We start from the raw sequence: 24209 nt of genomic DNA on the forward strand, positions 1-24209 counted from the left end.
CTGCAGCAGCATTGCACAGCCCACCACCACTGAAAGCTGGTCAGAGCACTCCAGAAAACAGAAAGGATGCTTTGCTCTGATATTTTCCAAATGCTGTCAAAACATCAGAGTAGATCAGAATGCTCCTTCTTGTTCTGGAACACTCTGACCTCCTCTCAATGGCAGTGACAGGCTTCCTCAGCACCACTGTAGAAACCACCACTAAAACAGAGTGCTGCCACACCTTACAGAGTGCTGCCACAGAAGCTGCTGCTGAAGCTGCCAGTCATCCAGTGCCTGGCATGACTGGGAAGGGATGACTAGGACTTTTTTGGGGGGTAGATGTGCTGTGGATGTGTAGGTACTGGTATGTGTGTGCTCTACATGTGTGTGAGTGAATGTGTGCACAGTGGCCACACCTACCACTGGCATGCTGCCCTCTCAGAGTTGGATAACTGTTAATGCTGCCCTTAGTCCAAAACAGGTTAGCCTTTTGGATGAGGAATGGGGAGTTCCAGATTCCAGTGTGAACTCAGCTATAATGTTCACTGAACTACCTTTGGCTAGTTACTCTCTCACACCTTAACTTATCTCACAGAGTCATTGTGAGGATAAAAAAATGGGTGTGGGGAGAGCTATGTATGCTGCCCTGAGGTCCTTGGAGGAAGGGCAGGGTATGATGGTACAATGGTGCTGAAACATGACTACTACTGAAAGGATAATCATAACTCGCGCCCGTTCCTTGACCCGTCCGATTTGACCACGGTGACACATGCCTTAGTCACATACCGTTTAGATTACTGTAACGCGCTCTACGTGGGGCTGCCTCTGAAGACTGCTTGGAAATTTCAGTTGGTACAACGTGCTGCAGCCAGAATGTTAACTGGGGCTGATTACAGGGACAATACAACTCCCCTGTTAAAAAAGCTCCACTGGCTGCCAGTTTGTTTCCGGACACAATTCGAAGTGCTGGTGCTGACCTATAAAGCCCTATACGGCTTGGGTCCAGGCTATTTGTCAGATCGCATCATCCTCTATGTGCCTGCCCGGACCCTGAGATCTTCAGGAGAGGCCCTTCTTTCAATACCTACATCCGCACAAGTACAGCTAGTGGGAATACGAGATAGGGCCTTCTCGGTGGTGGCCCCTAGGCTTTGGAATTCCCTCCCTAGGGAGATAAGAATGACCCCTTCCCTGCAGTCCTTTCTCTGACAGTTAAAAACTTTCTTATTTCAGCAAGTCTTTGATTCCAAAGGCGGCCAAGGATAGGCCCAAAAGGATGTTATATTGTTCTTGCCAGTTTATTTTTTAATTATTCTGATTTTATGATTATGGTTTTTAATTATTAGAAACAGTTTAATGCTATTTTAAACTAGAGTTCATTTTTTAATTATATTTGTTTATACTTATTCATTTATGTATATGCTTTTATTTTTGATAGGTTTTTAATTGTATGTGTCTTTTATCTGGAAGCCGCCGTGAGTTCCAATTTGGAAAAATGGCGGGGTATAAATAAAGTTAATAAATAAATAAAATAAATAAACAAACTCTTGGCAGTATAACTAGCTCAGAAATGTATTTTTCACTAATTTTCTTTTCCACCTTATTCCAGTGGAGAAACAGACTGTGAATTGCAATGTAATGAAGAAAGGTATAAGCAAAACATGCAGAAGGTTAAGAAAGCACAGGACTTAGCTCTGCCTTACAAACATATAGAATGTATACTACCAAAATGAAGAGTCCATTACCATTCACATCTAACCAGAGTCCCCAGGCTGCTCTGGCATGGAGAACTCTTAACGTTTGAGTTGGCTTACGAAACACTGTTTCTTGTTCCCTACTGGGTTCTCCTTTCCCTGACTTTCTGTGTAGGCCTTAATAAAAGAGACAAACTTAGATCTTTTAAAAATCACACTTTGACTAAATGTTTATTGTCAGGGGACATACGTCTAGACATAAACTGACTCTGAACTGAAAACTTTTGAAAAGAAAGTTAAAATAATACTGGCAAGTAACCATCTGAACTGCAGTGGACCTCAGCAAGAGCATAAAATAGGAAATACAATTTTAGAAATAACCAGCTCTTAAAACTTGACAGGATTAAATGAATACAAATTTTGATGGATCAGGAGTATTCTAGAAACTAGCTGGTGTCAGCTGACAACCAACAGGCATTTGGGCCTTGCTCAAGTATTGTTCCTTTCAAATCTCCAACCCTCCCAGAGTTCTGATTATAAAAGCTGCAGTCTCTGCCTACAGTGAAGATGGAGTAGAGCCCAGTTTTGATCTGTCATTTATTCCTCATATCAAATGTGAAAAGTTTGTAATTCCCTTGAGTTTTGCTGTATAGCATCCACCACCACCCCATTTCTCAAAACTGCTTAATTATCTTCCCATGTTGTTGGCATTAAAGGTACCATATTAGCCTTGGGATCAGGGTTTAAGAGAAGGACATAGATAAGCAGAACCTGCTCTCTTTAGGTGTACATGCATATCTATTGCACTCGGGTCCTGCTTGCGGGCTTCCCCCAGGCACCTGGTTGGCCACTGTGAGAACAGGATGCTGGACTAGATGGGCCACTGGCCTGATCCAGCAGGCTCTTCTTATGTTCTTATGTATGGGCTTAGTACATTGTGTCTGTGGAACAAAACCCATTCCCTAAATTTTTGTGGGCCTCCATGGGTGAAGAAGAAACCAAGTCTTTCATATGCTAAGCAGAAGCCAAAGAATCTTGATCAAAATCTCTGACCCTGACCAATGGCACAATCCATGATAGTTCTCTTCTGCAAGCTGTGTTGTACAGAAGGGCACAGTATAATTTTCATGGAACTTCTTCACAGAACATCCTGATCACATCTTGAGAGAGGAAGAGGGGTAGCATTCTCACATCAAACTCACTTCCATTTCAAGTATTTGGTTTTTGCAAGATTCCTATATAATTCCACACAAAACATGTTTTCTGTTTTGGGGTACATTTAACATATGAAAACTAAACGATCAACTATTTTAAAATATAACATTTTAAGAATTGTATTTAATTCTCAGAGAAGGTGTAGCACAAATAAATAAGCAGGTAAAAAAGTTACCTTCCCCTGAGGCAACCAAATTATCAATGCTCTCTTGCTCCTGTTCAGTGTGGTTAGCAACGGTACTTCCACATTTTGTCCTCCGAAGAACACTAAAAGCTCTGTTTATTTTTTTAAAAGAGCTGCTTCTTGTAGAGGAACGTTCAAAATGTCGAGCTGCTGCAAAAAGAGAGACAGAGAGAGAGAGAAAGATTTAAAAGAATAAAATTATGTAGCTATACAATCAGAATACTTTTTCTGAGTAACAGTTCTCCTGTTCATATTCCATTATATTCCTTTGAATATAATGTTTAAATATTTTTTTCTACTTTTGCCTTTACTTCACCATTATGAATGGCTTCTTATGTTGTATCTGCCCCCCAAATGGGCTTGCAGACCTTAGTATAGATTAGCAATTCCACAATAGTCCCCAAAAGCAATATTCTGCACTGAAACTGTAGAATGTCACTCTGACATCACAGTTAGCATGACAGAAATATTAGCCATAATACTAATGCCATGCCAAAGTCGCATCAGGGATTACCCCCCAAAAAAAAGAAAGAAAGAAGGAATTTTACTGAGAGAAGGAAGCTTCATTGCAAGAAACTTCATTGCAAGAACAGGGTCTTTTCAGTTGTGGTTCTCCCCAGAGAGGTCTGCCTGCCACTTTTGTTGACATCTTTTTGGTGCCAGGCAAAGACATATATTTTCCCAGGCATTTGACAGACTGAGATGAAGTTGTTTTGTTATCAGTGTACTGCCAGGCTTCCTGTGGCTGTTATGGGGTTGTTTGTTCTTCTTTTATTATGTATTTATAATTCTGTTTTTAATGTGTTGTAAGTTGCTTGGAGACCTTCGGACAACAAGTGACTAACAAGTCTAATTATTATTATTATTATTATTATTATTATTATTATTATTATTCCTTCCCTGAGTTAATTGGAATAGCCACTTGTTTCCAAACAGCGGTCCCAAGTTATAATAATTTGTCCCCAAAGGCCACAGCATTATTCCTCAAACAGTATCTGCTACTATACAGGTGACCTAACGACCCAATGAATCAATTTCACACTTTCCTCCTTTTGTTTAGGGCCAGTCAAAAACAAATAAGTTTTTAAAGATAAAAAATAACTGTATATTTTTGTAGTTGCCAAAGGAATAGAATATTTTATTGAACTGGTAGCTAAAGTTTCTGAATAATTGATGTTTGGTTCAAAACTGTTTGCCACCTTTTGCACAGCAATTCTTTATGTTTCCAATTTTGTTTCCAGATATCATATGGTATCAGTAAAACCCATAAAAGGGAGAGATCGTGTGGGCCCAAAGCCAGGCAGATAACCACACAGAAAACTGTGGATAATGTTATGTAGGGATGTGTAATGTTATGTAGTGATGTGAGCTTGAATAATTAACTTGGGACTATGCTACCAGATGTCACACAGAAGTACATGGGGAGGCAAAACACACATAAAGTAAGTGAAGACAAACATCTTTGTAATATCTGAAAGGCCAGATAAGGGACATGACTTGACATGTTCTTGCACTTTCGGTGCAGTTTATGCATCTCATTACCCTTGTCCTTCCACCCCAACATAATATTACAAACAAATGAACCTGTGGCCATTTTCTTGACATCTCTATATATGTAAAATGAACAGAGAAATGTAAAGCTAGGTATGCTTGTGGTACTAAATTGTCTCAAATCATAATTAAATCCTGAGTATCCATTCTCAATTGGATCATATCAGAATCTGATTTTGAATGTTTTATATGCTTGCCCTCCCTCTTTTGCTGTTCAGACCATTATTAGTGTTCTTCTAACATTTATCTTATTTCATACCTCATGTGGTTATGAGCTGATTTATAAAGCAACCCTAACCCCCAGATCTGTGTTGCTAGAGGAGTTAGGATACAGCAGAGGTGACCATTCAGAGGCATCCACTAGCTGGGAGACAAGGGTATTCTACCCAAAGCAGCTGTGGAAAATATGGCAGATGAAACGCTACCACCAGCAGTGTTCCCACTGACAGTAGCCAATGTACAGCCTCAAAACAGGATGCTATAGGGGCAGGGCAGAGGCACAACAGAGTTGACCATGGAGCCACTGGATCCTAAGGCACTTTGTCCCCTGATCCAGGCCACCCATCTATGCAGCCTGGATCTGGTACAGTAGCCTCCCCACCCACCCAAACTGCACCTACCTTCTACTCTGGCAAGTATGATTGGCAAGGCTTGTTATCTGTTACTCCACTGAGCCCTTCTGCTGGGGTTTGGATTACTCTGTTAGGCTCTGACTGGGGTTTGGATTACTCTGTTAGGCTCCCACAGACAATCTAACTTCACTACATAGGTTTTTCTCCTCCCCAAAATAGTGTGAAATGTTTTCTGAAAAGTAAATATGACACAAGGGGGTCATTTAGAGAGGGTCAGCAAAATCTGAGGAGCTTCTCTTTGGTTCTTACTTCTAGTTTGGTTGCTTCTGTCAAGGTCTGTGGAGCTGGCTCCTGACTGGCTGTCTTCTGAGGTGGTGCTGAAGGCTGGATTAATTAGGCCTGGCTCATGTGTCATTAAGGCTATAGTGGCAGAAGCAGAGAGCTCTGGGCCAAGAGCAGCTACAGTTAAGGTGGCATTAGAATCGGGAGATGCATCCTGCGAACGCCGTTTTCGCTCCTTGGTAAGGCCATAATGAGATGCTCCTTTACATCTAAGCAAAGAAAAGAAAGAGTGGGAGAGAGAGGACATTAAGAAAACTCTTCAGTTCTACTTAAAATAAATGGAGACAAACTTTTTTAAAAAAGAGAAATAAAATCCAAAAAAATCTGTGTGACCAGAGACAGGGAAAAAATGGAGTGTGTACACTAGGGATGGGGCAGAATATACGCTAAGTACCAGATTCCCACTGAATATGACCATCCGCTATCTTTTCATGATTTCTTGTGATTGGCTGAAGCTGTAATTGGCATGGATTTTTTTTCTGATTTCCCCCCTGATTTTATGTAATTATCTTCATAATTTCTTAAGCTGATGCATTCATAACAGTATGTAGGTGTGATAAATTAAAAAAATAAACCACATAGAACACCTTGATAATTTACATAAGCATTTGTGTTAAAGAATTACACAATTTGTTTTTGCAACCAAAAAGAAAACCAGCAGATCGAATCAGCAAGTGCCAAAGCAAGCGGGAACAAAAATGGGCAGATCGGGATCAAACGGCGGTCTATCGGAATACAAGTGGATCAGGATTAGGCATCCCTAGTGTACACCACAAAAAGCAATGATAACTCTATCTTACCACCTTCAATTATATGAACAAATTATTGGCTGTCCCCATATTAAGTTAACAGTAACAAGCCCATCAGTTAACATGAACTAATTTTATTAAACAATAAATTATACTGGACAGTGAACACTATGAAAAAATGTCGGGTATGTAATGTTTTCCCAAAATTAAATAGGAGCGGAGAGGGCAAGGCGAAATCCAATCATGATGGATTAAACTATGAATTCCCAAGAAAAGCCTCCTTTTGGATGAAGAGCCCCATTCTAGCAACACAGGCCTGTTTGTAGCTGTAGTTCCATGACATAGGAAACAGAGAGGCAGGTGACTGATCAAAACAAAGAATGGCGTCTATAATCAGTCCTTTGTCATTGGCTAATGAAAGAGGGCAGTGTGAGGCACGAAAGCTTGTTTGTGTCAGTTTACGTTGGAGGGAAAGAAAAAATCACACACAGAAGAGGCTGCTGGGTTCTGCTGCACAATGACAAACAGTGACTGTTATAGCAGCCATCACGTTATGAGTGCTGTTGCAGCTGCCTGCCAGATACAGTGTTCCCACCACCTTTGCAAAAGTCTCTCCCAGAAGCTAGTTGAAATAGGCCTCCCTTGCTGCCCCACCTGTTTGTTAGCCAGAACTGGGATGCTTTTGACAGTTGCAGGTTTAGGTCTGACAACAAAGGACCCTCCCATACAGCACCCCCTGCTGCTCTTAGAATACTCGTCTGTGCGGGTTTGTGGGGCAATTTAAGAGTGGGGGAGTGAGGAGAATTTCAGAAAGGGAGGCAAAAACAGTAAACACACAGCAGGAAAAGAATGCAAGTTAAAATGTTGGCTAAAAACGAACAACTCCTTCCAGGGCCAACTCAAGCCATTTTGCTGCCTGAGACAAGACTGGACCAGCCACTGCCACAACCTGCAGTACCATCAGCCACTACTTACTCTTGGTGTTGCAGCCCAAGTCTAGCAAGGCTTCACCAAGATTCTCATCCAGACAGCAGCTGACAACAGCAGCTTGAGTACCATGGTCACAAATGAGAAGGGGGCACAGTCATTCTGCTGTCTCTCCCAATCTGCCATCTAAGACAAGAGGCTCAGTGCGCTCTTGATAGGGTTGGCCCTGACATCTCCTCACAAGTTAAAAGCCTGGGGAAATAAAAAGGTTGTCACCTGGCAGCAATAAGAAAACAAAGTACGTTCCAGGTGAGCTTCCTTCAAGAGAACGCTCCGTAACTGGAAACAACCATGAAGGCCCTTGTCCCAATCACCCTGTCTCACCTCTGACAGTGGTGCCACACAGAAGGGCCAGCAATGATTATCTCAGTGTATGGGAAAGCTAGTATGGAAATATGCCTTCCTTCAGGTACCCTGACCTCAACCCGTAAGCACTACTACTTTGAATTGTGCTTGGAAACAGATCAGAATAAGTTTCAAAATCAATGAGATGCCTTCCCACCAATAGTTACCAATCAAAAAGCTAGCAGCTGAAGATGTCTCAAAAGGTAACCCCATGCACTCAGTGTTGCAGACAGAGTGTTGCATTAGGGAGACCCAAGTTCAATTTCCTGCATGGCCATGAAGCTAAGTAGTCAAACCCAGTCTTCGTAACACACAGAGTAATTATCTATTGCAACTTCAGGAGTTGGGCGGGAACAGTCAAAACGAAAAAACAAAACACACACGTTACAGTGATGGTCAATGGGAACAAATGCAACACTCAGGATGGAGATTTGCCCTAAGTTAAGCAGGTATAGGTGAAATTCTGGAAAAGAGAACTGGAAGAACTGCAGAGCAGAAGCTTCTGAGATAGGAAAGGGTTAAGGCTGAAGCTGCACAACTTGCAACTCACCAATTCAAACTCAGCTATGGCCTTCAACCAGGAACCAAGACTGCAAAGAGATGGTGACATGGCTCAGAAAACCCAGAATTAAAATAATTATTATTCAAATGAATACACATACTCATTTTCATGGCTTGTTACATGGGAGCAATCGTCTATGACAAAATTTCTCTCCCACACACAGTGCATGCATATGCATATGGTTTTCACACTCCAAGAAGTGTCTGACTGCTACCTGGTGAGGAACATTCAAGATTAATTGGATGTTTAATGAGAGTCGCACAATAACATAAAACCAGGGCACTCTGAGGAAATTGCCTCTCACTTATCTCCAGAACAACCCCATTCCGCCACTGCAATGGTTCAAAACATGTTCCTGCGTGTAACGAATTCTGCTTTTTAATCAGTCTCTAATGGCTTGTCCTACTTTCTGTTATCTTTTCCTCTTGGCTATGGTTAGCTGATGATTTTCTTACAAATGCCTTCTATGAAGGAGCGACTGAAATAGCTATAGCCCTTAACAAGACAAGGTTGCTTTAATGTATAGAACACATAACAGTGAAATGCCAAATGAAGAGGGCCTTCTGCCATTCTGCTGCCTATCTGGACTGGTGCACTCCTCATTCTGTATTTGCCCAGCCATGTCTTTGTGTTTAAGGGCTGGTCCATACCTACCCTGCATGGTAGCTGCTTCCAACTGTCCACTCTCCATGGAAACTAGCAGTGCCACTTTTCAGTGCCGGTGGATGATGTTCCTAGAGGTGTCTGTTACCAACACATAATCTGGTGTTTTCAAATAGAAAAACAGCTCTACTGTTGGGACATAAGCTCATAGCTGGTCCTAAATCCAGAACCTGAGGGGATGTTGGGCAATGATTTATTCCATTTTGTGTGTCAAAAGGAGGAAATTACAAGGAGACCAACCATGCTACCAAGGAAGCCCTTGGATGACAATAGGCTGGATTAAGAATCAGCTGATGCCACAATTCCAATAAAAACTTTTGAATCAAATTTGCTCACTGTTCTGAGTGACTACAGCCCTTTTCAGACAACAAGAGCACTGTTGGATCAGATCTCAGGCATAGCAAGTCCAGCACCCCATTTCCCACAATGGCCAACTAGGCCGCTGAGAGGCCCACAAGCAGAACATGAGAGCAATAACTGTCACTGATCCTGGAAGCAGAATATAGCTATCATGACCAGCAGGCATATATAGCCTTATCTTCCAATAACTTGATACAGATGAATGTGTATGGACTGGGTTTCGAACAGGATTGTGGTGGCAGCTCCTGCTCTACATATGTTCACTTGAAAGTCGGAAATACATGGATACAGTTTTGTGTTTGTGTTGAGCTCTCTGTATGTGATCAGAAACCCTGCTTTTCAGGGACAGCATTCTCAATTCTGCAGAAAGATTTGTGTGTGCATAGGTTGTGCTGCAATCTTCAAGGAGACAGGGCCTACCATGGCAATTATACTTGTCCCTCCACAACTATTCATTCACTCATTTAAAATATTGTCTCAAAAAGGTGCTAGCTGTATAAACCAGCACTCGATCCTGATGAAAAGGTATCAGGTGATTTAATCTGGCCTATTATTTTTTAAAAGGACTTTGTTCTTGTTGCTCTTTGCTGGCTACAAAGTGCCCCTGTTTCACATATTACTGTGAAAAGTCTGAATTATGTTGGTGCACATTAATATCCAAAAATGAATACATTTCTCTCCTATTCCTACAGACTAGGACCAAGGAGTCCAGGTTGAAATGCCTACTCAGTCACAATTCTCACTAGGTGGCCTTGGGTCCGTCACACTCGGGCCAGCCAAACCTACTTCACAGGATTGCTGTGAGGATAAAATGGTGAGAGGGTGAACCATGTACACCTCCTTAAGCTCCTTGGAAGAAGGGTGAGATGTAAATATAATCATCATCTTAATCATGTATGAAACCTTAAGCTCCTTACAGGTAAGGCAGGATATTTGCTTATTATTATATTTAAAACCAATTCAGCAGGACTAGTCTCCAGAGAAAACAAAATATATTAGACAAATATTTCTGAAAAAAGAAAATGCTATAATTGGGGGGGGGTTGGAAAAGTTTTAATTTTCACTTCAAAATAGCAGTTGATTTAAGATTCCTGTCCTAACTTTTCAAGAAAAAAGAAATCATGGGTTGTATTCAGCTAACTCAGGGTAGGCCACTGAAATGAAAGAACATAAAGTAGTCACATCTAATGGTCTACTCTGAGTAGAACTAGCATTGAATGTGCCTAACTTGGCTTTTTATCTTATTATTACTCATCAGTAGAGACTGGTCAGCTAGGGTTACTGGGACACAGTTCTCACAATGAGAATGTCAAGTAATTTTTTAATGCCCCCCCAAACCTCCCAGCAGCCTCCTGTCACACACACAATTTTATCATTTATTGAATTTACAGAGATTTGTGAAGGCATTTCTGTCAATCTCCTGCTCTAGACAATCAGTTCTCTGCACCACTCAACCAATCCTAATCCAAAAGTATAGCTACGGCAAAGAGGTCCCATCTTGGACTGTCTGCTTGTCAGCCCTTCTAGGAAGGCTCCTACTCCATCTGTTGTTATGAGGCTTATGCAGCATAGCCAGTAGAACAGATTAAGGAGGAGTCGGACCAAATCAGGCCTGCTTCAAGAACAGCCCTAATGTGATAGCATTAGCCTGGTTCTGAGCACAGTCAGAGCTGTTTCCCAACTTTTCCTGAAGGCCATATCTCCTCATTGATAACTAGAGAAAACACAGGTAGTGTTTCCTAATTTGAGGAGCTTTTGTTGTTTAGTTTAGTATTTTTGGGTGACCTTGAGAGAGAGAGAGAGAGAGAGAGAGAGAGCAAAGTGTAAGTCTCTTTCTGTAATAAATACTTATATTTTACTTAATCATTTTGCGTTTATTTTTGCAAATTGGGAAATTGGGAGGAGAAATAGTGGATGGCTTGTGTATGTGTGGCAACAAACTCTGTATTAACCGTTTCCCTGCATTCACTCGTTAAAAGCTGGGTGGAGCAGAGCAAGTTGATCTAAGTCATTTGCAATTCCAGAGAATTTTTCAGAGTTTTTCCAGAAAAGTTGTGTGGATTTGGTTCCAACAAGCTCCTCCCTTAGCTTAAGTTCAGAATATTTTCAATACAAAGGTATGCAGGGAAATGCTGGTGCTTTTATTTCTAACTTTATGAGTTTTATCAGTGAAAATGAAGAGTTTGGGCTCTATGCCCGTCTGGATATGACTCCACATCCTTCCTCAACCCTGGAAGATATTTTCCCTGATCTCAGACGTAACAGAGGCTGATGATGATGAGCAGAGACAAAGAATGCCTCTCTAGGTAAACACAGCACATAACCATGTTGCATCTGATATAAGATTGGATTAAACTGTATGGAAGTGTAGAGATCAAGAGCAGTATCTTAAATTGTTACTAGAAAGCTACAAAGAGACACATTTTTAAAACTTGCTGCTGGCCCATCCACCGTTGAAAGTGTGGGAGCAAGGAGCAATCTCATTAGCTGTATGTGAAAAAAGGTTCCTTTCAACCTTCCTGTTACCCATTCCTATTGATATTTTCACACAAGAACTCTTAATACCACTGAATCAGGGGCATGTACCCATCAACACTCACATGAACTAAATTACAAGACTGATACTGGTGATGAGCTAAGAGTTCCCCATTGCATTTTTCATTTTGAATATTCAGCTGTCTACATTTTCTGAATGCATTACTAATTGCTAACAATAGACTGGATCCATATGACATTTTTCTTACAGAAAATAGCTCCATTGAATGAGCTGATGGATGGCAAGTTTCAAGGTGTGGTTTTGAAGAAAACATGGCATTATGATCTAAGGAGCATCATTTCCTCCCAATTCTATAAGAAGTTAAAAATGAGGCCTAAAGTTGTAAAATCATGAAAATCAAAACAGCATTCCTAAAAAACGGTTAAGATGGCCCTAATTTTTTTAAAAAACATTTATGTCAATTCTGTCTTGACAAAAAAGTATGTACAGTGAGTGAAGAGACATATATAACCCTCAAGAATTTTGCTGCTGTTACTGAAATCCTGGATCTTTCCTCAAAAATTCTACAGCTCTTTCACCTCAGAACACTCTCCAAAATTTGATTCCTATGAATAGGATTTTCATGAGGCTGAGAGGCAGTGACTGGCCCAAGGTCACCCAGTGAGCTTCATGGCTATGTGGGGATTCAAACCCCGGTCTCCCAGGTCATAGTCCAACACCTTAACCACTACACCACACTGGCTCTCTCAAATAAATATGGGGAATATGGGGAAGTGCTATTATTCAGTTGAGGGGGAAAGCCAGGGGCTATCTCAACAGGTACAAAGGATTGGTGTGAAATGGGGCACAGATGCATTTATGAAAACCTAACACCGCTCCTTCTAGTAGTTTCTATCTGGCTATCTCAAAACCTTTCTCTTCTCTCAGTTGAGGGAGGGTATTTCAAGATGGTGCTTCTCTTGACTGAAAGACTAGAGGCTATAATCAATATCCTGAAATGCACAGTCATGAGTGCAGATTTATTTCAAAATTGGGGCTGTCCAACAGGAAAGAGCAGCCTCTCTTACAAATTATCCCAATATTTTTGTAAAGAAACCTGGACTAGGAATGCTTATCATTTTGTTTGTACTGCAGCTTTTCCCCCTCCACAGATCATGAATATGTTGAGACATTATATATCAGGCGTAGGCAACCTCGGGCCAAGGGGCCAAATGTGGTCCTCAAGGCCTCTCTATCTGGCCCTTGGAATTGTTTCCAAGCCACACCATTCACTGGCCCTGCTTTGTACCCTGAGTGCTTTTGGCTGGTGAGAATGTGTTCTTGAACTCTGATATTGTCTGTTGCTTGTCTGGATCAAGGATGGAGAAGGGTGTGAGTGGGTGTCGAAACTAAGCCTGCATTCAAACATGGGGCTGATTGCATTAATTTAATAGATTAAAATGGTAGCGCTTCTGTCCCAATTTCTAAAATTCCTTTCACACTGCAGTACCTGTTGCATTAAGGAACAGTAGCTTTTTCAGCCAATATATCGGCTTTCACATGGCTGCAATGAACAACATCTTGTTTTAGTCCCTCACCTGTTATACACATGCACACTGTAGTTTCCCACTGTGTAGAGGTCTAATGCTACCCACGCATACACCAGAACACCAGTACAATTTTCATCAGGCAATAAAAAAAAGTGTGCCTAAAAGGTGGGAACACACTACATGCTGGGATGCCTGTCACATGAGCAGCTGCAGCTAGCGAAAAACTCCTGCAATTTTCCAGGTTCCCAAGCTTGCAAATGGATTATATTTGGTATCATTTATCAGGAAAATTTCGCTAGAGTTGCACTGTATTCCACTAGAATTCCAGTACTAGCTTGCATGTCATGTGAAAGATCAAATATAATATGCAGATTACCAGGTAAGAAATTGTCAGGAGAATGGAATAAAGTGCAGTGTGAAAGCAGCCTAACCTACTGTACAAAGGTAAATATTACATTTGTTACTCTGTCGACTTTTGCCTCTGGCCGCATCCACCACTGGCACGTGGCCGTCAGAAGGTTGCCCTGAAGGGCTGAAAAATCCTCCCTATCAAAGACCTTTTCATGCAGTTATCTTCTGGCATCGATATTGTTTGGTTATATCTCCCCCTGACATATCAGTGATACATGCAGTCGTGGCAGCCCAGAGCGCACAGCAGGCATACAAACATGGAGGAAACAAATTAGGATAAGAGAATAGAACCTGGCTGAGTAATTATTACATATAGACAGATATTACCATGTAGAGATATTATTTATTCAAGTCAAACTACTGGCTGCAATAAGCAGAATGATCACATAACATCAACATCTGGAGGTTTCTGCTGCTGTAAAGTTTGTGGTATAAATTGAAAGCTTTTGAGATTAGCAATACAACATTAAACTAGTATCCACATGTCCCATTTATTCAAGTTTCTGCTATAGCCAGTGAAAGAGAGCAATTGCTTTGTAAACATTGGGAAAGAAATAAAAATACTACCATGATGACAGCATGCATGTATATATGCACGTATACACACACATTTAGGATAAGTCGAAAGGCAGAACATGGGAAAATGTGATGTTTGGAAGCGATTGGCAGTCTTCAAGTCCTTCTGACAACAACTTTTAGCATTTACATTGTCTGGGCTGGGTTCAGGTAAAGAGCAGCCTTATCCCAATGTGGAACTTAAGAATGTTTTCTCTATCACAGGGTTTCTAAAGATAGCCGATAGAGAGGAAGACTTAGGCTAGAGACCTTGGAAGATGCTGCTCTGCTAAAAGGTATAAGACTGAGCTCTGCATTCATCTCACAGGCTTCGTTTTGGATGCGGGTTCAAAGAGAAAAGTATACATGCCACTATTCCCTTCTTATATGATGGGCTCTGAAACCTGAGCACATTAATGGGCGCTCTCTAAGCTAGCTAGGCCCCATCCTCAGATCATGAGGTTTCCAATTCAAGCCCATCATCCCAGACGTGGAAAAGCTTAATATGCTTCATCTCAATAATCCTCGCAGCGCTATGAAGTAGGCCAATAATATTATCCCACAGTGCAGGTAGGGGATTGCTGAGAGATAAATACATGTGTAAGACTGTCCTGTGAGTCCATAGCTAAGTGAGATTGAAAGCTAGCATTCCCAAGCTTATTCTATTTACTACACAACACTAGTCTTTATCCCAGCAAGATGCCATTTACGGAGGGCAGTGGAGGGGCTGTGCTCTGCTCCTGCAACATCTAAGAATATGTGATTATGCCTGTGGAGCTCCTATATTTTCAGCCCATGTACTATGGGTTCTATAGACTGAGAGTATATTATAAATGAAAAGGGCTGATGTACTATGTATGTATGCCAAAGGCTCAATCATTGTTACTTCAAAAAAGAATAAAATGAAAGAGGGTGTGCCTGTTTGTCTTGTGATGATATTGCTGTAGTTATTATGAAGTACAGAAAAAATAAGAAATTGGAACAAATGTTCTTAAAATACATTGCTGCTTCACAATACATTGCCAATACAATCTGAAGGCTTTTAATGTCTTGCTTGTTTGGGCATGAATCTGTGTTGTTCTACAATCCCTGGGGTGGGATGGGAAACTGAACAATGTCTTTGGAGTGATGGTGGTGGGAGCCAAAACATTAAATTCAAATGATTTAGACCAAAACATTGAATCCGAATGATTTAGACCCATAAACTGTGCAACTCCCATCTCCTGTCCAGCAAGGCTTTGTATGCAGCATGTGATCCAGCCAACATATTCATCTAGCAATATGTGGGTCTTGAAAGTTCTTCATTTTGGCTGGCTGGAACCCTTCTTCGAACAGAGTGTCAAAAGCAGTTTCAGTACAGAACGTGGGGAAGGCAAGTATTCAAGGTAATAGGTCAAAAGTCTCACTGTGTTTTCAGAAGGCCTTCTCAGTGCATCTGAAGGAACTCTGTACTGTGGCTTGGAATTGAAAATGCATGGCTTCGATGTCACCATTGATGCTGCCACAACCATAACCCCACTCTTAACAGTATTTCCACCAACAAATCACAACCTATTGATTTAGTTTGGACACAGTGCTGAATTGTGGTATAGCATTATGAGCACAAACCTCAGGCCATACACTTCCCCATCTTCTCTCTTCTTCCAGCACAGTTTATTGTTAGTCCAAACCAATTACCCTTAACTACAATTTCTTGAAACACACCAATTTCAAACTGTGGTTTATGAAGTTGACTTACTTCCCTGAACTATAGTTAAGATTAATCACAGATTAGGGTTCAGATGTAATGATAAACCATGACGAAAACTGAAAACAGGAAGACAACAAAGAGGTTAGGAAGGGAAAAGGCAAGAGTAATAACGAAAAAGAGAGGAGGACTAGGAGAAGCAAGTGGAACAAGTAATGTGTGAGAGCAATGTACATAATAAAATAATTAGAAAGGTATATCCAGATTGCCAGTATGGGGTACGCGTTACTCTACTGGACTTGGAGTGGGAAGATTTGGGTTCAAATCTCCTGCGAAGAGACTAAGCTTTAATGATGTTGTGTAGCTCTCTCTTAGGCTTCGTAACTATAGTCTATCTCAGGAACAGAGTGAACTATCAATCCATTTAGCTCAGTACTGACTACACCAGCCTTTCCCAACTGGTGTGCCTCCAGATGTTGTTGGACCACAACTCCCATCAGCCTCAGCCAGCATTGCCAATGGCTGAGGCTGATGGGAGTTGTGGTCCAACAACACCTGGAGGCCCACCGGTTGGGAAAGGCTGGACTACACTGACTTGCAGTGCCTCTCCTGAGTTCAGAGAGCAGACTTTCCCAACTCCAACCAAGAGATATCAGAAATGAATCTAGGGCCTTTTACATGCAAAGCCCATGCTTTAGCACTGAGCTATTCCCTATGCATTCCCAGGATTTTGTGAGTGTCAATATTTGCTAGTATTGTATACTGCTGCTGAACGCTTAGATAATCGGTATGTAACTCTGAACATTTAGGGATGATGTACTCCTTATTTCTATACTTTCATTGCCTTTTCATGTTAACCTTGAAGTGGTTCTACAAGTTTTGAATAGTACCATATTATCTCTGGGTTTCTTACCATCTAAATCTCACCTAAAACTTCATATTAATTTAGGAATGCCAGTTTTGACACTTGCGCCAATACAAAATTGGGGCAGTATGAAGCATGAAGTAGTTTCAAACTGCACGGGCTTGATTCAAAGCATTTTTTAGAAATTAGACTCCAAACTTCATTGGCCTATCGGCTTTAGTCACTTGGAGATGCTGAGAGAAGCCCCAGGCAGATCATTACAAACAATTGAACACTGTCTTTACACCTCTGTATTTGATGGAACGTGGTGTTAATAGCCTCCCAGAAGTCTGGATTTAGTGACATTTACCTCTGACCTTTGTGACCTTAATGCCTCAGACCTTAATCCCCCACTGGCTTTTTTAGGTATCGACATTTCAACGACAGCACGTCCTGATAGGAATGAGCAGTAAATAACCCACAACCCACGTTGTCCAAAGAAAGCACATCAAATTCTGTCGTTAACATGCCTGCAAAGGGTTTGTTAAAAGTTTAGGGATGTATATCAGTTGCCCAGTTGCGGGTGTGAAGGATGCGAGATGGATGGGGAGGAAATATTGCAAGGAAAGATTTCTAATTAAAAAAGAGAAAGAAAAGAAAGACAGACAGCGATTCTCCTGACCTGTTAAGTTCACAATCTGACCTCTAGCAACTTGCAACCTTTTAGGAACAAAAGTGAATGACAGTATGTGTCTATAACCCTAACACAGCAGGGTCTCCTTGGCAGAGAGAATAGAAAATTTCCTCTTTTTTTCCTCCTCTCTCTCTCTTTGCAAAACTGACTTTTTCTAGCCCTTGCCATGAGTGCATATGCGGCCTAAAAGAAAGTAGTTTTCCAGTCACAACCACATGACTTGAAACTGGGAATCCCACATTAGTACCTTACATTCTATTTGAACAAACTATTCCTTGTCTTCATGTTCTCACTGAAGCGTTTCCTTTACACAAATTATGTCATGTTTTTCAAATATTGTTTAAAAAAACAACACATACAAATCTCTACATACAACTTTTTGAACTGTAGGGTTTCAGGAGGGCACCCACCTTGAGCCCTTACAATAATGTGGGCTATATATTTAAACAGATAAATGAGAGGGTTCACTTGACACACTTCATTTCTCCTATACGAATATAACAATATATCAAAGACCTGTTCCTACCATCAAAAACATAGCTTGTTTTGACTAAATTATGGATTTTACATTCCAAACATTTTTATTGCCATTTGCTAATAAGTAAGCATATAATTCTGATGCCCAATGAGATCTTTTGATATCTTCAGTATCAGTCATTCTGAGGTATCATAGACATTTAAATATATTACATCTGCTTTTCTTTATTGGTTTTGCAAAGTCTCACTGACACAAATACTTGGGAATTTTTCTTTGTTGGGATGGAAAGGTACCACATACAGTATTGTTTCTGTCCATAAACCTTCAAAACTGAGCAGGCCATCCAGAAAGTCAGCAGTTCTTCACACATATCCTTAGGGGGGGTGTTAAGAGACAACCAAGGGGACCTGAACCTTGGATATTTTACATCAGGCCCCAGATTTCCTGCCCTCCCCCCTTTCTAAAACTTTATTTTTTTAAAATAAAATAATTAAAATAACATGATGCTTACAGGGCTGTTGTCCTATTTTCACCGGGCTCCTGAGGAAGCAACAATACCAATGTGGGCAACAACCAAAGCAGTATCCAGGACCAGTCCAAAGCCAGGATCCAAACAAGCAGAGTCCACAACAAAGGGGCGGGCAAGAGGCAAGGTCAGAGCAGTCCAGTCAGCTGGGAGGGAGCAAGATATTCGCTAACAGGCAAGTACAATGCTGGTATATAAACTTTGTTCCAGTCGCTCTTCCAGCTCAGCAGTGGGGGTTTTGAGCTGGAGGTGCTGAAACCACAACTCAAACTAGGGTTGCCAGGTCAGAAGCATCCCAAAGCCTGAGATTTCAAGGGTGAGCCGTAGTGATGTCACGGGGTGGTCCCTAGTGATGTCATTAAGCATGATACATTAAGCATCAACCACACTTACTTGGATTGTACAATTCAAACAAAAACATTTCTCTGATTGGAAATTAAGATAGAAATCTTAGCTAAAAGATAGAGCCTGGGCAGGGAACATTTAATCTAGCCTACCTGATTCTGGCAAGAAGGATTTAAGTGCCCTCAGGCCAGGCCAGTCACCAGAAGGCCATTGCAGGCAGAAAGCCTAGTGTTGTGGAGATGTTAGATAGGAGCACTGTGGAGTAAAGAGGGATGCTCCTGAAGGCTGCAATTCTAAACACACTTACTAAGGGACTAAGCTCCACATAACTCAACAGGACTTACTTCTGAAAAGATAGGGTTTGGATTGTGCTGTTGGTAAAGCTTGACTAGGGATCTTCTGCAAAGATATTCATATGCAAGCAGGGTTGGCAATTTTGGACCTTTGCATGCAAAACATATGCCCTGCCACGGAGCTACAGCCCTTTGTGATGTTCCTATATTAATGTATATATGGTAAGTGTTGTTGTTTTAGAAGATACATGGTAAGTGGAGTGAAAGAGGGGGAGTGAATGGGCAGTAGAATGCGAGATGATTGGCTGAGTGTTTAAAATGGCTGAATGTATAAAAGGAAGAGTGAGAGTGGAATCTGGGGGGAGAAGAGAACTGAGTGGGTTGCTTGGTGGGGTTTAGAGAGTTGTTTACCAGGAGGGAGGTGGAGTTCGGATTAGTATTGAGTAAAACCATATGCTTATGTGCCTTAAGAAGAAATCTTGTTAATCTTGTTAGCTTTGTTATCTGTAATAAATACTTAATTTGGTTTACCAAAGGCCTGATCCTTGGCTGGGGTTTCACAGACCAGAAGGGAGGGTAAGGTAATGACCAAGGCTGAAGGGGAACTGTAACAAATGGTGGCAGCGGTGAAGAGAATAACAATACCAGTATTCAGAGTCTCTGGGAATACTAGTATTGGGACGTTACTGGTGGTTGCCTAGCAGGGGGATCTGTTGAGATCTGTGCTAGAGCGGATAGGTAAACCATAAGAGAGTGCGGTCCGGACTGGTGGAGTCCCTGGTGGTGCCTAGAGACAGGCAGTAACCACAAGCAAGTAGGAACCTGACAGGGAGAGCCAGGGAAGGACGCATCACACCCTTCCCCTGTTAAAAAAATATTTTAAAATTATTTTTTCAATTCATTAATGAATGCACAGCATACCTAGGGCAGATCCACACCATTCATTTAAACCACATTCATTACACATTTGAAGCACATGAATCATGGGGACTGAAGTTTGTTAAGGGTAGTGGGAACAATAACTGTGAGGGGGAAACTACACTTCCCAGGATTCTTTAGGGGAAGTCATGTGTTTTAAATGCAAGTTGGATGTGTTTTAAATATATTGTGTGGATCCTCTTCATAAACTTTGCCTGCATGTAAATCATTTTAATTACTTTTTTAAAATGGAAATGAGCTACAAAGTTTACTGGGTGACCATGGGCTACTCACCATCTCTCAGCCTAATCTGCCCCTCAGGATGAAAACATCAGTGGGGAACCATGACAACCCCAAGGAAGAAGCACACATTTAAAATGTAGAGGAAGTAATAATGTACAACCATGATGTTTATTATTTACACAACCTGTAAAGATATTTGTAGTGCAATCCTGTGATTGTTTACTCATAATAAAGTCCCAATGTATTCAATGGGGCTTACTCAAACAGGGAAGCCTGCACAAAACTACAGCCTCAGGCGATAAAGAACACTCACCCAACCCCAAATTCAGAATAATGTCACTTTAAGCTGTTATGCAACTGTTTATACTTTTATGGTTATTGGATTTTAAAAGGATTTATTTCTTGTTGTGAGCTGCTTTGGATTCCAATCAGCAATCCTACCTCACAGGGTTGTTGGGAAGAATTTGTATATACACACACACTGGAGATGTAAAAATACATAGACCCCATATAATAGTTTATTGTCAAAATGAGTTGGTCATTGCAGAACATTTTTTTAAAAATCAGTATTAGTTTCCTAAATGATAAACGCAGTGATATCTAGGTAAGCCCTGCCTAACTGCTTTTAAAATAGGATTGGAGGCGGAGAGAAAGATTTACAACACAAACAATTCTTTGCTATGTTCACTCAAAAGTCTCATTAATTTACAGCACCATCCTAACTATGTATACTCAAAAGTAAGTCCTATTGAATTCAATGGGGTTTATTCCAGGTATGTGGGATTAGCACTGCAGCTTTACTCCCAGAAAAGCAAGTATTGGATTAAATCTTCAAATTGGGAAGGTTTTCAAAACACTTCCACCTTCAACAGCCCAGGAAAATTTGAACTTGTTTGACTCCTACGCACAAGAGAAAAAAAGACTTTTGGTACTGCTGAAAGCTATATACTTACACAATTTATGAGATTTTCAGATAAACGGGAAAAAACAATAGTTTTCTACCTTTGCAGTGGAGTCTAGGTGCTGCCTGGAGGCCCAGAAATCCCTTGTTAATCACATCCCTGATTTCACTTATTGGCTACAAACCTGAAAGGGAGGGGTTAGAGCAGCCAGCTAAGAGATCATTTCACTGAAGTTGGGGGGGGGCTGACGTTTTGGTGTGTATCTCGTGAGCCAGACCACCTAGACACTTTTAAAAAAAGAAAAGAAAGAAAGCCAAGAGTCCAGAGATTAATCTGACTCACCTGGAGACCTGGAAAGGATCCCAAAAATCCAGAGTCTCTGGGCAAAAACTGGACATCTGGCAACCCTAACTCAAACCTCAGCTGACTCCTATCAACTGCCTTCAGCCAGACTTTTATTCCCAAGAAGCCTTCCCTGCGGAGACCTTGCCTGTATTCAGGCACTTCTCCAAATGGGCCGGGGTTTCCAACTAATTTGCAGTGACACCTCTCTCTTGGGCTTGGGGCCTGTGCAGCCTCAATTTAAGAGGCCAAACTCACCCTGAGTGCAGATGGCCCTTCCTCAGCCTCGTTGCAGTACCCTGGCTCCTCACCCCCAGGTGGAGCCTGACTCAAGGCTGGGTCGAAAGCTGGAGCCTCCTGGTCCTCCCCAGGCTAAGACTAGATACCTGCTTTCCCTCTGAAATTTGCCTCTATCTATCTACCCGGCATATGCTGGGGGGTAAAGAAAGGCCAGGGAAGGAACTGGCAATCCCACCCCATATATACGGTCTGCCTAGTAAATGTCACAAGACGGCACCCTAAGAGTCGGAAACGACTCGCACTACAAGTGCGGGGACACCTTTACCTTATAAATAAATTAGCATATGCAAATATTACGCAAATGTGTGTCATGGGCCTGTGCCCTGAATCTTTTTAGGACCTAGCAATGCCCCTGCATATCCCACTCTTCTTTAGTGCAGCTCAGAGCAGCTTATATGGATATCCCTGGCAGTCTCTTGCCCAGACACTGCCATGTTTCAGTTTCTTAATGTATCCAAATCACCTACCCTCAGACCATTATATCTGTTATCCTATTCACGGGTACACCCCCATGGACTAGCAATACATGCATATTCCTTTGGATGATCGGGACTTTCACTTTTATGTCCTGCATACCATATTCCATCAAGCATTTGATATGCTGACAGAATGAATGCAGATGTATTTAAAACAAATCCAGCTTGCTTTCTGTAAGTATAGCTGTAACAGCCTCTCAACACAGACGGCTAATCCTCTCAAAATGACCAGCTTTTAGATAAATAATGCTCTTAGATCTACAGTAGGAAGCTCTGTCCCTTATAATACCTCAAAAAGCGAATTTTTTTTTTACCATCTTAGCTTTCTCTTTAAAAAACAAAAAACAAGCCTCTAGCCATCAAGGTTGCAATTTGCTTCAGTATGGACTCCAATGGCCCATGAATATATTTAGTTCCCTTGAACTATTTATTTTTCTCCTCTTGTTCCCAGCATAGATTTGAATATTTGCATTAGCAAGTACATGTCTAAGATTTAACACTTTGTTCTCTGCAGTTTCCTGAAGGTTTCACTTTGACATTGACAGCCCTTCTTCTGTAAATTAGCAAATAACCTCTCCTATTTCCAGACCTAAAAGCAATAAAGACACCAGTTCTCTGTAACTGCCATTTCCAAACTTGCCATTTCATGCGATGGAAAACTGCGGCTGGATTTTTCAGTTTGCCAGGGACCTGAATTCTTACCATTCCTAAGCACCATTTTCTTCAGTAACTGTTTTCTTTAGGTTTCTTCTGGACTCACAGACAGGAGGCACCTGAAAAGTTCCACCAGGACTTCTTTTACTCAATTGGGATTAATCCATGCAACAGGTGCAGTTTCTGGACACTGTTGTGCTATTATTATTATTATTACTACTACTACTACTACCACCACCACCATCCACCCTTCACCCAAAGGTTCCAGGGCATGTTACAACAGTACTACATGATGGACATGTAAGCAGCACCTCGTATTAAAAATCTAAAGACGACTGCACATATCACCATACTTCCACCTTCTACCTTGATGAACCACAAAATTCATTGTCTACATCCAAGCCCTCAGGCACCATCATATATTTTCTGACTTGTCCAAGAGCTATGTACATTGTAAGGATTTTTAAGCTGCAATACCCATCCAATGAAATAAAGAAGCAGATTAAGAAGGCCAGACTGGTACCCAGAAATAATTTATTACACAGGACAGACCTAGAAAAGGTAGTGACAGAACATCATGATGTCACCTGTAGAACCCATTGGCTCCTGGACGTGATTCTTTCAAGCTACACTGGAAGTGGACTGGACTTTGAAAGACCAACCCAAATTGTGTTTGCATTTTGACAAATTTGTAGGCCAGTACGCTACTTCAGAGGGGAGGTTAGGTCTCCTCGTGCATTCACTAAAGCTGCCCAATTTCCCTGCAGAAAAAGAGGAAGGCCAAACAAGAGATGGATTGACTCCATAAAGGAAGCCACAAGACTTCTTACAAGATCTGAACAGGGTGGGTCACGACAGATGCTGTTGGAGGTTGCTGATACATAGGGTCACCATAAGTCGTGATCAACTTGAAGGAAAATAACAAAACAACAAATAGGTACATTCTTAAACTGCAAGTTTTTTTGCCTATTAGTGAATGTTTTATTCTCTTTAATGGTTTTCCCCAAAGAATCCTGAGAATCATAGTTTGATGAGATGCTAGCCCCTCCCTCATACTGTTATCAGAATTATTTGGGGTGAGGGAATGACAGTTAAGCCATTTTAAGCCCATGGGTATATCCATAGCATCTATAGTGAGGAAAACGTTAAATCTACAGGGCATTTTCGAGCGTATTTTGTTTTGTTTTCAATCACGCATTATTTCTCATACAGAAACTGAACAAAAGCCATTCCCATAGTCATTTGCATAAAACAGGAGTTATGAAGCTTAACTGATGTGTACAAACCACTCTGAAATGGTAAAACTGTG

The 24209-nt window shown here is 41.3% G+C and overlaps 1 protein-coding gene across 18 annotated transcripts in view; it reads right to left on the bottom strand.

Moving 5' to 3' along the window:
• Window positions 1-24209, bottom strand: part of LNX1 (ligand of numb-protein X 1) — a 197879-nt gene that overhangs the window by 53136 nt on the left and 120534 nt on the right. For 15 of the 18 annotated variants that reach the window (XM_061583243.1, XM_061583228.1, XM_061583240.1 and 12 more), the window contains 2 exons: window positions 5508-5749; window positions 3067-3225 (listed from right to left, as the gene is read on the bottom strand). In XM_061583243.1, the coding sequence (XP_061439227.1) occupies window positions 3067-3225; window positions 5508-5749 (401 nt within the window). The remainder of the gene's footprint in view (window positions 1-3066; window positions 3226-5507; window positions 5750-24209) is intronic. The other 3 variants (XM_061583244.1, XM_061583239.1, XM_061583242.1) reach the window with 1 other exon arrangement.

The sequence above is a fragment of the Rhineura floridana genome, chromosome 9, assembly GCF_030035675.1.
Source record: "Rhineura floridana isolate rRhiFlo1 chromosome 9, rRhiFlo1.hap2, whole genome shotgun sequence".
NCBI classification, from domain to species: Eukaryota; Metazoa; Chordata; class Lepidosauria; order Squamata; family Rhineuridae; genus Rhineura; species Rhineura floridana.